Raw genomic sequence first — 17,843 nt, 5'->3', positions numbered from 1 at the left:
GACATTAATCCAACAATATGTTCATGGTTATGTTATGTTCAGTTTATTCCAGACTTTGGTCCGATGCCGGGCGGGGCCCGATGCAGTGGGCGGGGCCCAAGTTATTCCGGACTTCGGTCCGATGCCGGGCGGGGCCCAATTTATGTCGGACTCCGGTCCGATGCCGGACGGGGCCCAATGCAGTGGGCAAGGCCTAGTATTTGTTATATGTGTTATTGTATGGTATGTGGTAGTTTGGGGGAGCTCACTAAGCTTCGTGCTTACAGTTTCAGTTTTGGTTTCAGGTACTTCAGCTAGCAAGGGAAATGGCTCGGGATGATGGCATGGCACACACCACAGTTTTCTTAGCCTGGGAGTTTACTCTGATGTTTTATATGAGATTGTGTTATGATGACAGATTTTATGAGATTTTGGAGATACATGTTTTATGATCTTATACTATGGCGATGATATTCATGTTTGTTAAATGATTTTGAAAACAAATTTTTTAGGTTGTATTTTTGGGATGTTTCACCCAACTAGTCATGGGCTAGGTTGTGTTGATAGGTCTTTAAAACACATACAACCTAGCCCCTTAAGCGTATACAGTCTAACCCCTAACTAGCTGGGCCTAAACTGGGTTTGCCCAAGACTTAACCATCTCCTCATACACAAAGACCAGACAACCCAATTTCATGTCACATCAATGGGTCTTATAACTACTTACACTTAACATAACGAACCCAATATTACAAGAATGGGTAAGAAACTTTGGTTTTTGTCCATCTTTAGGTAACCATGTTTTTTTCGTATACATTTGACCAATAAACTTGTTTGACCTGTTCATTATAGGGTAATGTTACCGCTAATTACCAATCATATTACCTTATTTTGAACAGGTTAAACGAGTTTAACAGTGAAATGGGTACGAAAAAAACATGGTTACCTTAATGTGGACAAAGACCAAAGTTTACGAAAAAAACATGGTTACCTTAATGTGGACAAAGACCAAAGTTTGTTACCTTTCTAGTTCATTAATCCTTTTCATTTTATAGCATTAACCTTATTAAAAATAGTCAAATTTTTATTTAACGGCTAAATAGTCCTTTTATATGTAGTTTTTTTTTGGAAACGACAAATGATTAAACGGAAGCCTACTCGCATATTTCAACGAGCACCCCGGGTTCGAGCTCATTTACAGGGCAAACCCAGCCCCCATAGGGGTTTCCAGGGAAAATTTCCCCACATGTGACACAAGTTTAAGAGGCACCCAAATTGGGTTTTGCAGGGATTGAACTCCCGACCTCTAACCCCACGTGGGTATTAAACCCAGTACCTCTTCCCAGCTTGGAAGTCAAGAAACCAAATGTCAATGAAACTCTTACAAAAATTATTTTTTTAAGAATAAAATAAATTATTTTAGATAGAAAGAAGGGAATACCACAAAGATTTTCTGCAGTTTAAATGATAATTTAAAATAAAAATTCTAAAGACAAAAAATATTAATATAATATTAAATAAATACAATATTCAAAACTTTATAGACAATGGATGCAGTGAGTTCTTGCATAAAGCAGACGACTGTGAAATTGCCGGTAGCCTTTGTCCTGCTTTCTCTCCGAAATCTTTAGATCTACAAGCTTGATTTTCGATCATCATGAATCAGGTGGTGGTGGTGCCATATCCAGGAAGAGGCCACATAAACCCTCTCTTGAACTTCTGTCACTTGCTATCTTCTCGATTGAACCAACCTAATCGCACCACCGTCTTCACCATCGTCGTCACAGAGGAGTGGCTGGGAATTATCGATCCAGACCGGAAGCAAGCTAACAGTAACATTCTGTTCGCTGCTATCCCTAACGTCCTCCCTTCAGAGCTCAATCGTGGCTCCAACATGATCACATTCCTCACTGCTGTTAGAACCAAAATGCAACCTCCTTTTGAGGAGGTGCTTGATCAGATGAAGCTTCCGGTGACACTCATCATTGCGGATGTGACTATGTTCTGGCCGTTTGAAGTCGCTAACAGGAGGAACATTCCGGTAGCAGCATATTGGCCGATGTCCGCCTCCATGTTTTCCCTGATGCACCACATCGATCTTCTTGAATCGCACAATCACCTTTACATCGACGAATCAGGTGCGATTTCTCACTTCCAGCTCCATCTGAATTGCTAGTTGTTTCAATGTCTGAATCCAAATCATTTTCAAGTTTAGATGCTTTAGCTAAATTTCATCGGGAAATTAACAGAGATACTCATGTGAGAAATCAAATTTGAATGTACAGAGAGAGGACATGAACACATCGACTACATTCCCGGAATACCTTCATTGACAATAGCAGATATTCCGATGGTATTTCACGCTAAATACGGCGAAATGTTCAAGGGTTTGATCCCGAATCCTCTCGAGGTAACAAAAAAAGCAAATTACGTCTTATTATCCACCATTTACGAGTTAGAACCCAAAGTCATCGATGCCCTCCGTTCCAAAATACAAATACCCATCTACACATGTGGATTAAACATACCTTACTCCCAAATCGAACCCAATCTTGAATCATATGGCTATGGCCTCATAAACTGGTTAGACTCTAAGCCTCTAGGTTCCGTCTTGTATGTTTCTTTTGGTAGTTATTTACCAGTGTCGAGTGCTGAAATGGGTGAAATCGCCGCCGGTTTAGCACAAAGCGGTGTTTATTTTTTGTGGGTTGCGAGAGGAGAAACGTCGTGTTTGAAAGAAATGTGTGGTGAAAAGGGGATGATGGTGGATTGGTGTGACCAATTAAGGGTTTTGTTACATTCTTCGATTGGAGGGTTTTGGAGTCATTGTGGGTGGAACTCGGTGAAAGAGAGTATGTTTTCAGGTGTGCCGATGTTGACTTTTCCTATTTTGCTTGATCAACCACTTAATAGTAAAGCCATTGTTGAAAATTGGAAGATTGGATGGAATATTAGGAAGGAAATGAGGGGTATTGAGAGAGATAAGATAGCAGAAGTTGTGAGGAAGTTTATGGATTCTAAGAGTGTCCAGAGGTTAGGGATGATGGAGCGAGTGAAGAAAGTTCAAGAAATTTGTCAAGAAAGTGGATCAAGTGAGGAAGATCTCAAGGCGTTTGTTAACGACATGGTAACGAATCAAAAATCTCAATGTATTTGTTAAATGCCAATATTTCTAAGGTTATTTATAATGACGAAGTATTCACTTTTTTTTGTATGAACAAGTGATCGAAAATGTGTATATTTCTTAAGTACGGCAAAATGGATGAAATTGTCTCTCTATGAGATAAAATTAAATTATAAAACTCCTTCTAATAGTGAAATTATAGAAATGGTCCATATATAATTTACAATTATAGTAATGTCCCCTGTTTAAGACAAAGGTATGGAATTGATTCATGCTTAATGGTGTTGAAATTATAGGATTAATAAATTTGCCGCAACTCGTGAGACATCACATTATTTTTAAACATTAGCGAGGATAAATAAATTATAAAGCGATTTCGGTACCAGCTCCAAATCCGATATTTTCAGTTATACTGGCTTTGATCCGGGTTCCAACTTTTCAAGAACCATCAACTTTATTTCCAGCTAATTTTGTGAATAATTGAGAATATTTTTCAAAATACAATGTTCTTGTAATAAAAAAATGAAAATAGAATACTACAATAACCAAATAAATGAAATCCGATATGTAAGTGCATGCCTATAGATAGGGAAATGGTGTGCTATGTACCATAACATTGTACATACCATCAACATAAAACACATACTTACCATCCACTCCAAGTTTGTCAAATAACTGAAAACCTAAAGAGAATATTGCCTCTTTCATCAAACCGCAAAAAGAGCAAAAATGGCCGGGGTCGGTTTAAACTCCCAAACACCCACTGTTTGAATATTATTATTTTAACAGGTGTATTATTCATATAATTACATACTCGAGCAAGTAACTAGAATATAGAAATCACTAACTACAATGGGTTTATGAGCCAAACATTCCAAACCACATCAAAATTAGAAGCTCAATTATTCAACCAACCAAGAAAAAAAAATTAAACTATAATATCAAAAATTAAATTAAAAATATACTATCAAAAACTGAATTCTTTTTAATTTGACCACCATAAAAAAACCATTAAGTTTTGGAATCTCCAAAACATCTTAACACAAGGCCAGAACAATATCATACCGTGAAAATTATCTAAAATTTTTGTTACCATAATAATAATATAATATTGTGAATAAATATAAATTATGTATATTATGTAAATATGCACATTTATCCCTACCGACCCAAAATTTTAACTTGTTTTTCTCCTATTTTGCCTGTTAAAGGATGATATATATTAAATCATGTCATTCGTTAATAATGGAAAAAAAAAATCGTCAAATTTTGTAAGACTTTTTGGCGATTAAAACAAAATAAATATTTTATCAATAATTCAAAAAAAGAAAACACTCATCCACCATGAGACTCGCTCCACACCAACTTTCATGGCCTCTACTTCATTTCTGTTTTGATTTAACCTTTTCTCTTTCACAATCAATCGTCTCTTTTGTTCCTTTCAATCCTATTAAACAATGTTTCAGATCTCTCTCTCGCTGTGATCTTGCATGTTTCTCATCGATCTTGACATCTACGTATTCAATTGTTTGAGTTCATAATGATCCAATTGTGAAATCTGATAAAAAAAAACGGTGCTAAAATAGTGAATTGTGGCCGCTTTTCGAATTCATTTGAGATCGAGACAAATTGTCGCCGGAGATACGAAGGCTATAATTAGTTTGTGTAGCCATGGAAGACAAAGAAACAGCTTCAGATCGGATACAAAATCGGAATATTGTGGATATGCTTCGAGACGATAAAGCTTCCGGATCGAAGAAGAACTGGAAGGCGTTTCGAGACACGCTCCGCCTCAAGCGCGCCGGTAGAGCGTGGACCTCCACCGTCCCTATCCCCGCCTCTGATCTCCCGATCAACACCAACAGTAGTACTAACCGTATGATGATCCGACGTGGTTCTTCAAGGTATCCAAGCGACCCGAACGTCGACGAACTGGACGGCGAGGCAACTCGGCAGTTAGGGTATACGCCGGACAGGCAACGCAGCGGCCGGTTACTCCCACTGGAAACCGATCCGGAGGAGGAAAACGATAATAAGCCCCCGGACGGCGGCGAGACAGAGCCTGAACAACAGATGTCGTTGATGTCGTTGCTCTCAGATCACGGGTCTCATTACAATGCAGGTCCAGATGAACACGTTGAAGAACATCACGAAGAACCAGAACCAGAGGAAGAAAAGAAAGAAGAAGAAGAAGAAGAAGAAGAAGAGATCGGAGACCACAATATATGCGGCAGTTGCAAAGGAAAGCATAAGAACACAGCATTTGGTCCCTGTGGTCATACATTTTGCAAGAACTGTACAAAGGAGCTTCATGTCTCCATAGGTAATTGTCCAACCTGCAGTAATTATATGTTGGAAATTCTTGATATCTATTAATCTTTTCTTCTACATTATTTATTAGAGTTTATCTTATTTTTTTTCGGTCGCTAATGGGAATATTATGAGGCTGGTGTTCTTGTTCATTGTACGTAAGTAATCATATTTTTATGAGATTATGAGAGTCAAAATTTAAAGCAAATCATTCGGGATGGGTCATTCATGCTTCTAGTTTTAATAATATTACTCTCGCGAATACACAAAATAATGATATAATATATGAAGCTTATGTAAACTAGTATTTATTATTTGATATTACTGATCGCTAGTTTTGAACACTTTTTTTTGTATTTTTTTTTTTCATTTGCATCAAATATTTTTCACAAAACCCTCTCTACTTATGTTTGAAATAGTTTAACATTTTGTTAGATTTTAGTAAAAGATGAATCATTTTCTGGAAATCCCTTTTGACATATCTTTTTAGTCCCTTTAACTTAAATTAGTCATTTTCATGTGTCACTTAAGCATTTTTCCATTTAAAAGTCAAAATCACATTTTCAATTTCTCAAAATCGATTTCCATTTAATTTGAGCACGTTAGCTTGTTACCCGAGAAAGTGTCAGCTTATTACCCGTGTGTGTAGTCATTGATGTCATTCCATCTATTTCAATCCACGTCATTATTGATGTTGCAAAAAGAGATGATGTGTCCACTGAAACCTGCTAAAATAGGTCTCAGTGACTAAAAGACAGGTTGCTTTCGAACTTATGCTCTTATAAAAGAACAAAATAATTTTAGAGACTGAATCGACCAACTTTAGAAATATTATAGGGCATTTGTGTCATTTTCTCTCATTTTATCTATGATTTCAAGCTTTTTTTTTTATTTACTATTTTTTGGTATTTCCACTAGGTTAATAAAAAGGATTTTTTTGTTGGTGGAAAACATATTTCAAATTTGGGCATCATCGTTGAGTATTTTGTTTTCTTTTTGGACTTAAGTAAAAACAATTGTTTTTGTTCGAAAAAGAGAATCGTATTATACGATATTACGATATATCCATTTTAATTGACTAATAATTACTTGTGTTTAAGATAACTAGTTTGAATTTTGTCTATGAAATATTTCGTTGACATAATCGAAAAGAAACCAAAAAAATATTCTTAATGGGAGTCCACGTGCATAAATAACAATGGCTAGTTTGCATAGTAAATCAATTGTATCATTTGTATTGCCAACAATTTGCAATGTTTAAAGCTTTAAAGGTATTAATAAATTTAAGAAAAAAATGATGAAAAATTTATTTTGGTGAATTTCGGTCAAATGTAAAAGCGAAAGAATAACGAGTTTATTATTTTGTTCAAAATATATTATTAAATTTTATTTTTACACACTATACCATAAATTTATTAAAATATTCAAAAAAAAAAATCATTATTACATATAATAGAAGGAAATATTGACTTTTATTTCAAAAATTGTTATAAAAAATATCATTATTACGTATCATTATTAAAATATTCAAAAAATATTATTATTACATATGTTCAAAAAAATATCATTATTACATAAATTTATTAAAATGTTCAAAAAGTATTATTATTATTACATATAGTTTGTTCGGTTTTATTTTCAAATAAAAATGAAATATTGACTTTGATATTATGCGTCGTTAAGAATATCTTAGGAAGGTAATAAACTTCTGTTTATTAAAAAAACACATTTAACTTAATAACTTTTACAAAATATCAAAAAAAAAATTGTCTTTTGACTTTTTTGCTTACATAGACAATTTTTTTCTCTCTCTCATAACATTCATAATTAGAGCTCATGCACTTTGGAATATCCATCCATATATATCATAATATTCTTTAAAGGTTTTTTTGAATATCCATCCATATATATCATAATATTCTTTAAAGGTTTTTTTTTCTTTCGTTTCTTATTAGCAATACTAAAACTCATGTATTTTGATTTTTTAGAATAAAATGGTTAATGATTAACTAGATGTGTGTCCGCACAAAACGGCGGCGATAAATAACATTTTTGGTAAATAGTTTCTTACAGTATAACTATTAAATTTTATTATTAGTTATGATGTAATACAAAATTACCACTTTTAAATAAAATAATTATGTTTAGACCTTATGTTTACATTGCATGTTTATACTACTGATGTAAATTAATTATTATTGGTGTTTAGTTTAAGAAATGTAAATTAATTTATATACATGGATTTAATATTTTTAAAATTTTATTTTGCTCAAAATTAAATTTATTTATTACTTTCTTTAAGTAAAATCTTCAAACTTTTGGCAAGTATTAATGAATTATTTATGCATAATTGATATGTACAAAAAGCTTTGTAACTTATACTTCTTAATATTTCAAGATATCACTAATATGCTTTATAATATAGTATAAAATGTGTTTTGCTTAAACCGGTTAGCAATGATAAAGTGTGTTTTGTATATTATACGAATCGTCCATGATATGCGGGTATGTTGCTAATTTAGTCCATGTCAAATCTGAAATTACCATAATGCCCTTTATTTATTTATTTTCCAATTATTTTTGATTTATTTATTATTATTAATTATATTTAGAAAAAAATGGCCCCTCTCCTTATTCATTTATTCTCTCATTATGAACAACCAAAACCTCACCCTCACACTCCAGTATTCCGACGACCCATCAACCTTATACTCTAGTATTCTGGCGACCCATCAAACCCTCAGCCTCCAGTATTCTGTGGATTCATCAAACCCTCGCCCTTTAATATTCCAATGACGCCATCAATATCTCACCCTCCAGTATTCCAAGACTCCATCTGTGTATGAGATCGAGTTGTGTGGGTTGCCAAAAGTTAATGATAGTTGTTGCTGGATCTATGACGTTGACGTTCAAATCAACGATTTCTGACGTTCATGTAGATGGAAAAGGAGGAAGGTTTTAGGTGTTTATATCAGCTCCCACCTCCTTAATCCATGCGATGAACACCCTTCCAACATCACCAAGAAAACATCATCACAAATTTATGTTTGTGATGAGAGGGAAAGAGAAGACTAGAGGAAACAAGTGAAGGTTTATTCTTCGGCAACTTTCATTCCCAAATTTTTCATTGAGCGGCTTATATCCCTTCCCTCGTTCCCTCTTCTTCGTCCTTCCTAAATCGATTTTGATTTTGAGCTTCAGGTTAATTAGGTTTGATTTTGCTTCGATGGATTATTCTTGAAACACGCAGTTGTATTAGTTTAGTCTTTAAGCAAGTATGACCTTGACAAATCTTGAAAACTCACCATCATGGACGTCCCTCTCTCGTTAAAAAACTTTGATGGTTCATCACATGATATCAAGAAGGAATTAGGGATCGGTACATCCGAAATCTCGAAACTCAATTTTTTGTCAAGCGATTTGGCAAATCAAATAGAGTTATGGTCAGTCGGGTATATTCGTTTGCTGAAGCTCTATAAAGAAAGCGATCGCAACAGGTATGATCTTGACAAATTTGGAAAGATTACCATCATAGATGTCCCGATTGATTTTGTTTCGATGGACTCTTCGTAGGGTGGGTAATCTGTGGAGAATACAATGGCTATGGTCAAATCTTGTTGTGGATTTTAAGGGTTGGAGATGATAGTGATGATGACGGAGTTCGTGAATGTGGCGATGATGGGTTTGCGCTGGTGTCAGGAGCATGTGAGAAAAAAAGAGACGAAGGTAGAAGGAGTTGAGAAAATGGAAGGGGGGAAGGGTAGGGATATTTATTTTATTTAATTAAAAAATGTTATATAAATAAAGAAAATGAAAAAAAGAATTTATTAAGCGCAAAATAGTCATTTCATGTCAATAGGGATGAAGTTTGCAAGTTTAAACAAAATAATGACGATTCGAGTTAATTTTTGAAAATAAGCACTAAACATGTTTTTTGGCACCTGCACGAGGAACGAATCGTGTAATTTACTCTAAAGATTATATGTATCTCTCTCGCCGTCTCTCTCTCTCTCACACACACACACCCAACATGCATGACATGTATATACTAAAATAACGAAAAGTAAGCATATTCGTAAAGTTCAAACATATACAAAGAACATATACTTAACCTACAAACATATGTTCACTTATCCTTGAGCTTCTCAATGAGTGTCATCTTGTTCTCAATCATTGCTTTAAGAACCTCCACCACTTTCAATAAAGCGAATAGGTTTTATACACATTTTCCTGTCAAGTCACTTAGGTAGAGTTGTGTTAAGCACCTTTTGGCACACTAAGGAAAGGCACCAAGTTGTTCGACCATTCCTTTCTTTTGTTTGGTCAATGAACTTATTTCTTCCCATTTACTCAAAACTTATTTTCTTATTTGATTATACATCCCCAAATCTTGTTTGATTTTAAGAACAAGTTGATATTTATTAGAGTTTGATGAAGTCCTCATTGTCTAGCATGAGGAGTGTTTTTTAATCTGATTTTTCTATGGGGTTAGTTCTTATGAATACCTTTACTATTCATAATTCTTTATAAATTAAATAGAAGATCAATATCTCATTATTGTCTAGAAATAAAGAAGTCGTTTGCATGATATTGAGTAGACATTTTGGTGGCTTTTTAGTTTATGATGGTTTAAGAGTTAAATACATTCACGAGAAACATTCAAGAGAAGCATTCAAGAAAAAACATTTAGGTGGCTTTTCATGCTTTAAATGCAGTGAAGAGATGACATTTTGGTAGGTTCTCCAAGCACCTTTGCGTTTACATTTAATGTTACTTTTTGTTTATTATTTATAAGTATACATGTCGAGCTCCTCCTTACTACCCAATTTTCAAACCTTTAACCTTCCTGTCCCATTTTTTCATCATCCAACTCCAGGCAGATCCAGAAAGAAAGAAAGATCAGGGTTGCACAAAATTTGTAGGGGTTTCACTACTAGAAAAAAAAAACTCATTTCCGAAGGAAGTTTCCGTCACAAAATCGTCAATAAACTGATAAACTTGTACTAAATTCACAATTATCAGACTTTGTGATGGATTGCGAACGGATTCGTGACGGATTTTCAATTTTTTTTTTACTAAATTTACATTTTACGGGAAAATTTGAAGGGTAGCTCGTGCTACCCCGTGCTACATAGTAGCTCTGCCCCTGTCTAACTTCTCCTTCAACATGGTTTCTTTATCATCTAACTCTTCCTTTTCGGTTTGTTTAAAACTTTCACCGGAATAGTTTGCTCATTTGGAAACATGGTTTTTACCGAAGGGTTGTAAAACCGAAGGTCGGTTCGGTTTTTGGCAAATATTAATCACAGTGGGAACATCTTTTGCTAGGGGTTGATTTTAGGCTTTATCAAAAGCACATATCTCCATATCATTGTCAGCCTAAACTCAGAGTCTCAGAGATATATTATATGAACCTCAACTTCACATGGCATATAAAACTATAAAAGCAAAGAGGAGGCATGGGAATTTCACATGGACTAAATCAAGCCTCTTCCACTTTCTTTATTTTTTTTATCCTAACTAAAGCTGATCACTGGTCAACAGCCAAACTAAATCAAAGCAAGAATCCTTATTATAACTTTATTCACTCTCTTTTAGGAATTCAAAAGAATATAACACCCATTCCCATCCCAATTATCCTCTTAAATCATTTTTATTTTTTTAATCATATTAAGTAGAGAAGTTACTTGAAAAAACTAGGCAAAACATCTTACTGATCAACACTAGACTCAGACCAAAGGTGAGAAAGAAAAAGAAGTGAATTAGCTAATGGGTAAAAAGTAAAACGTGTCAATTGTTACTTTGTTAGTACCCTTCAAAAGAGATCAACTTGACGCACTAATTTGTCTTTTTTGTTCTGTTTGGTCAATTTAAATTTCAAAAATAATTAATTTACAAATGTAATTACAAAAAGTCCAAGTCCCGTTTGGAATTTTTCTTAACAAATAGTTTCGTTTGTTTTGTTTTTTTTTTTTGTTTTTTTTTTCTAGTTTAACTACTGTGAGCTTGTTTTTATTTTATAAAAAAAATAACTCTAAAGTTTTTTTTTCATTAATGAGTTACAAAAACCAAACAAAATATTACTTTTTAGATTAAATATGTTTTGTCCTTAAAAAAATCAGTGTTTTCGTGGTGAAATCAGAAAGAAAATTAATCGACCAATTTTTATTTATTTTTTAATTTATAGTGGTTTTTATAAAATCATTTGTACGTTATATACAATTCAATACGTTTGGTTCAGAATTTATACCCGTTTTACTTCTTTTAGTTTAATCATATGAGCTTTTCGAGATAAAATTACCCACATATACTCATTTCTAGGTAAATATGTCAAAATTTCCACCTCGTACAAAACACAAAACAAGATTAAACATGACCAAATTAGCATTGTCAAAGTTGTTCTAAAGAGTAAAAAAAAAAATATATGGTAGAAGGATCTTCTAGACAAAAAGATCCCAATAGATTCCACTCAATTCAGGAATCCACCACCTAAAGCACCTTAATAGATGACAAATCATCTTTCTTTCTTTCTTTCTTTCTTTCTTTTTTTGTTTAATTAATTAATTTAAGCTCTCTCTACAAAAAACATAAAACGGAAGTTATTTATCCTTATCCAACAATCATCATCCTTTTGTTCTCATAATTGTAATGCTTCCTTTCCCACCTTCAGTGCGGATTTTAGTTTTTCCAACAATGGGTTTCCCTGAGAAAGCAGAAGTAGGATATGATATTACATGATCTTCTTCATAAGATTTCTTGGATTTTGATGGTGGTGGAGTCAAGATCTTTTGGTTTATGTCTTTAAGAGTAACTGCTCCTTCAACACCTCCACATGGTTTTACAAATGCAAATGGAAGAACAACCGATGAATTCATCTGTGTAGGTGTCTTAATCAATGACTTTTTCCCTATTACAACAACAACAATAACAATCAATTAATTAATATCAAGAAATAAAAAAGCAAATAGAAATTTTAATTTTCAAAACAAACCTTTGAAAATGACATTGTGACGAGTAGGAGTGCGTTCTTGAACCATATTATTACTTCCAATCTCGGGTTGTGAATTATCCGAATCTAAACAATTATATTAAACAGAAAATATTTAGAAAAAAACATGAAGAGAATCAAATCAAGTAAACGATAATGTGAATGTCACCTGTAAGATTCATCTGGATATTTGAGGTCCCAGATAAAGTCCTGTTTTTTATTAAAAACATTGGATTGAGTTTAAGCCAATCTTTTTTTTTTTTGTATATAAAGACATGACATTATATCATAAAATAAAAAAATTACATACATAGAGTCAGTTACTAGACAATCAGCCAGCCATCCATCTGAAGACTGTTCCAAACCATCATAACCAGATGCAGATGCAGACATATCATCTGAAAACACAAACCAAAAATAAAAAAAAACAATTTTATATCATTTCTGCAAAAGCGTTATTTCATTTTCCTAACTGGTATAAGAGTCAAACCTGCAAATCCAGACACCCATTGCGCCATATCAGAAAAGGCATCATCCAATGAGTCTTCCCTCTCCTAAACATTATAAGAAAATGATGTTTATAAAAAAGTTTAGGACTTAGAATTTAAAAAGCTCATATATAGTTTAATAGATTAAGTCATGTTCTCATTAAGTCAAAAAGAAAGAAAAAACACCTTAGACTTCAAAAAGTTGGATGAGAAATCCTCATCACAAAGTGGAAGAACATCTGAATCCAAAACTTCATCATCAAAATGCAGCATTCGGCGTCTCTTTGCTTGGGAAGAAGCTTCCCTACAATACTCCACTCCTTTGTTTACAGTTCCTGTTTAAGCATATGTGTATCAGATACCAAGAATCATATCTATGGTTAAAAAGAAATACAGTATAAATCCACTTTAACACAAATCCATAATTACCATTTTCAGTAACTTGATAGGCTAAATCACCACAGGACTTCACTGGGGTTGTTTCATCAAACACATATGAAAGATCTTCATCATTCTCACTTACATTGTTCCAGAGTCCATTAGGTACATCTGCTTCAAATCCATTTTAACCAAATAAATATCAATTGTGTGCCCAACAATTTGATCTATAATACTAAGAAAATAGGATAAAAAATCACAAGTCTTGCTCTTACCTAGTTGCAAACCGTATTCTTCGCATTTCCAGTCCCACATTTCATCACTAGAATTCATATAAAACATTAAATTGTGTGAGATTTTTATTTGAAGAGTAGGAGAAGAAAAAATTAAGATTGAATACAATTTACAAGGTAGCATATCATGAACTGTTGGTAGAAAATTGAAGACTTCAAATAGCAATTAATAACTTGATGTATACATAGCATATGCACACATTTAGTGCTGGATCTATCATAAAGGCACATAAATCTGAATTTAAAGCACAAATATCATTCATTAAAAACTGCCCAAAATCATGATCTATCTATCACTAAACACATTTTAGTCACTTGAGTAGCAAACAAATTCTGTAAAAAACTCGACGGATCATGAATTAAATAACTGAAATTACTCCAACCGATTTGAAGTTGACCAAAATATCATCATTAACGCCGACTTTAATTAGAAAACACGATCTATCTTTATGAACATCTTATTCACCTCAATTGCATCTCAACGATTTTGAAACAACTACAAAGCTTGTATAAATCCAGCAAAAATTGAACCAAATCAACACGCGGAAACTAATCGGATGCGATGTAAAATTCAGAAAATGCAACAAATCAAGCAAACAGCATGTCCTAAAAATTCCCCAAAACACCACAAAATTAGAACAATCCACCTACATTTTCCTAAAACAACCTCAAATAAATCAGCAAAAAAAGGAGGATTAGCACGTACTTGTGATTCTTTTGGTGCTCCATTGAACGCAGACGAAATCAAACGCAAAACAAAATCACTACTACACAATTGGCAACCGAAATCAGATGCAAAACAAATCACTAAACTACTTCACGATCCTCGGGTACAAAGTTTACAGTCGGAACTAGCCGTTGGGATGGATTGATACAGAAGGAAAGGTACAAAACATATAAATTGGAAATGCGAAGAAGACGAACAGAAGTGGTGTCGAGATATGTGCAAAACCGCCGATTCCACGCACCATACACCCCTCTTTTTCTGAGTGTGTTTTTTTGTAGTGTGTGGGCTTCGGATTTGGGGGGCTATTTATTAGCATGATCTGAATGGGTAACCATGGGAGACCAGGTTCAGGCCTGACGACCCCTTTTCCCTTTTCTTTTTTTACTTTCTCTTTTTTCTTTAACGGGTAACTAAATATTTTTTAAATATAATTTATAACAGACCCCATAAATATGAAGTGTGATTTTTTTAATTGTATTTTCAGGAATAAAGAATACTTATAATTTACTTTTTTTTTTTTTTTTTTTTGTATTTTTAAATATTCGTTCCACTTTCATGAAGATTAAATGGTACATTGGTTTTTTAAGGGTTATGTATTAACCAATAAAGTTTAGCCAAAAAATATATATTTTAAAAGGTTCCTAAACTAGTTTATGTTATTTATAAGTGTATAAACCGAATAAAGTTATGTTATTTATATCATTTTCATGAAAATAAAAAGGTAAACCGTTTTCTTTGGCTGATGTGTACTTTTGACTTTGAAGAAGTCAAAGATATTTGAGTTAGAAAAAGGCAAAAATGACAATGCAATTTTAAGTGGTTACAGTATAATAGATGAAATGGGGAGGAAATCCACTTTTCCCGGTTACAAATTACCCCTTTAGGCCTACACTTAATCCATAGATACACCAATGACTTGATGTTGTCGATTGCTTTAGAAGGATTAGTGAAAATCCCTTGAAACAAACGATCATTTCTGCACTTCCATAAAGACCAGAGCATCCCATAGCAGATTACAATGAATCTCTCTTTTTTCTTTGGGCATTGTCCCCACGAGGCTACAAAACCAATTAGCTCGTCCGTGTTATGCACCGAAACTTGATCAATACCATACCAATTGAAGATCTTCTCCCTCACAAGACTCGAGTAAGGACAACATGCAAGATTATGGTCAACATTTTCTATCCCGTCAAGACATGAACCATAGTAACATGAGCTGATATGAACACATCTATGAGATAGAGCAATGGCAGAAGGAATGCGGTCGAGGGATGCTCTCCAAACAAAAGTGATTACCTTGATCGGGATTAGTTTATTCCATTTTATTTGTTGTTGGGAAGAGGTATAAAATTGACTCTTATCAATTTTCTTCCTCGGTACTTCAACCATGTATCTACCATCAGATGCAATTTTGCAGCATAACTGATATGGGCCTTGTTGGAGACGGAAAGGGGTGATGTCTTGATTTAATTGGTTCACCTCACTGGAAAGTCCAGCAACAATTGGACAAGATTTCCAAGACCCCGAGAAATCACTGTTATTGAAATGTGCACTCACCGTACATTTTTTTTATCTTTCAAGATCATACAACGAACGATACTTCCTTTTAATTTTCCCATAATCAAGGTTCTAAATGGCATGAGGTGTGACGTGGCGGCAAGGCCAAGTCTCAAGTTTAACGAGTCATGACGAGCCATGACGTGATGTAAGGCGGCGATTTTGTATTAATTTATAATTATATTACCATATAAATATAAATTTATATTAAATATAACTACTTTTTAGAAGTTTTATATCAATAACTAATAACAAAAAGTTAATAAAAAACACAATACTTGTATCCCCGATTAGAAAAGACATAACAAAGAGCAAAAAAAACGTCTCAAACCAAAAAACATGTGCCATAACACGTCATGGCACGCCATATCACGCCTTGCCACGCGTCATGCCTAACAGCAACGTTATGAGGCTTTTCGTAACAATGAAACCACACCTCACGCCATGGCGCGCCTTTTAGAACACTGCCCATAATCAAGCCATGTATCATGCCAAGATTGGGTTTTATCACATGATTTAACGATAATCTTGAAGATGTCATTTAAACATAGACCTAATGCCTTAATATTTTTTTCTTATCCCCTGCTATATTATTCTAAACACCAATAATGTTTTTTTTAGAAAGGTAATCCAAAGGTTTGTTGTGTAAATTATGGATACTTGTGATTACTCGACTGGATGGTTCCGATTTCAACCTCCACCACCATTTGACAATAAGAGAAATATTCAAAGCTCTAATATATCCAACTCCTAGACCTCCATTTTCCTTGGAAGCAACGACCTTTTTCCCACGAGACCCAGTGGATTTTGTTTTTGTCTTCATGTTCATCCCACATGAATTTTCTCTTATCTTCTCTAATTTTTGACGAGGTTCATATTAGCACCAACCGGGACACCTAAGTAGGTAAAAGGAAGGGATCCCACCCCACGCCCAAGAATGTTGGCCCATTGAGCTGTTTATGTGACAATCCGAAATTTTTATCTTGTACTCTTATTCAAATCAATGAAGGTCAGACTCGTTTTTGCTATCTTCTAGCACTGTTTAGAGTCAATTAGAGTGTTTAAAACTTAGTATAATCAGGGGATGAGTCGTGGGATGAGTATTGTGAGTGTAACACCTTGCAAATGAGCCAAACACACCAACACAAGGTGTGTGCGGCCGCACACCCGAGTGTGCGGCCACACACCCATCCCAACCGCACACTCTCCCCTATATATTCAACACTTAGTCATTTTTGAACACTTTTCCACTTCTTCAAGACTAGAACTCGAAATCCTCTCAAGTATCATCCAAATCTTCATCTTGATCTTCATAAAAGTAAGTAAGTCTTCCTTTTGATTTGTTGATGCACGACCCTAACTAGCAAAACCCTTTGCTTTGATCCATGAAAACATCCATTTTTAGCCAAGAACACCAAGAACACACACTAGTTTTGGACCTTAATCACCCTTTCAAGCCTCTATAACATGTATACACTTATCATAACTTATTATATGCTAAGAACACTTGATGATATACTAGAAAAACACTATTTTATCATCTTCATAAAGGGTGTGCGGCAGCACACATCATGGTGGCCGCACACACCCTTTTTAGGTCCAAAAATGATAATGAAATCCATATAAGGCTAAAGCTTGAAGTAAGAAACCTTCCTAGATGAGTCCTAAAGCCTTAAAATACGTTTTGGCACATTTCATAGGGAGTGTGCGGCGGCACACACACCCTGGCCGCACACCCTGGCCGCACACCCTGGCCGCACACACACAAATATTGTGCATTTTGACCATACACTCCCTTGTATAGCCATATACCCCTTATAACACAATCATATATGGTTGTAACACTTCAAAATAAGTGTTTACTAGTCCCTAAGGTGGTTCCAATTCAATAATTAGTTGTTATAAGCACTAATTGTATTCATATATGTATCATTATATGTTAAATAGGATCCACGTGTGTGCTCAAGTCTTCACTTGACACTTAGCATCCTATCCAGCA

At 34.2% G+C, this 17,843-nt stretch overlaps 3 protein-coding genes across 3 annotated transcripts; 2 read left to right on the top strand and 1 right to left on the bottom strand.

Annotated features, from left to right (window-relative positions):
- Positions 1-1,523: 1,523 nt before the first annotated feature.
- Positions 1,524-3,281, top strand: LOC145114204 (UDP-glycosyltransferase 87A1-like). The gene is made up of 2 exons (XM_079050194.1): positions 1,524-2,117; positions 2,265-3,281. The coding sequence occupies exons 1-2, from the start codon at positions 1,637-1,639 to the stop codon at positions 3,137-3,139; spliced, it is 1,356 nt and encodes a 451-aa protein (XP_078906320.1). The 5' UTR covers positions 1,524-1,636; the 3' UTR covers positions 3,140-3,281.
- A 1,128-nt stretch (positions 3,282-4,409) lies between these two features.
- On the top strand, positions 4,410-5,560 carry LOC145117139 (uncharacterized). The gene has a single exon (XM_079053449.1). The coding sequence runs from the start codon at positions 4,775-4,777 to the stop codon at positions 5,477-5,479; it is 705 nt and encodes a 234-aa protein (XP_078909575.1). The 5' UTR covers positions 4,410-4,774; the 3' UTR covers positions 5,480-5,560.
- Positions 5,561-11,901: 6,341 nt separating this feature from the next.
- Positions 11,902-14,558, bottom strand: LOC145114202 (protein XRI1-like). The gene is made up of 9 exons (XM_079050191.1): positions 14,267-14,558; positions 13,543-13,589; positions 13,319-13,438; positions 13,076-13,224; positions 12,892-12,955; positions 12,712-12,799; positions 12,571-12,611; positions 12,405-12,488; positions 11,902-12,320 (listed from the first exon to the last, which is right to left on the bottom strand). The coding sequence occupies exons 1-9, from the start codon at positions 14,287-14,289 to the stop codon at positions 12,037-12,039; spliced, it is 900 nt and encodes a 299-aa protein (XP_078906317.1). The 5' UTR covers positions 14,290-14,558; the 3' UTR covers positions 11,902-12,036.
- Between the last annotated feature and the right edge of the window lie 3,285 nt (positions 14,559-17,843).

This window comes from Lactuca virosa, chromosome 5, assembly GCF_052849685.1.
Source record: "Lactuca virosa cultivar CGN04683 chromosome 5, Lactuca_virosa_CGN04683_v6, whole genome shotgun sequence".
Taxonomy (NCBI): domain Eukaryota; kingdom Viridiplantae; phylum Streptophyta; class Magnoliopsida; order Asterales; family Asteraceae; genus Lactuca; species Lactuca virosa.
Note: the sequence above shows the minus strand (reverse complement) of the source record. Positions and strands in the feature narration are given on the sequence as shown.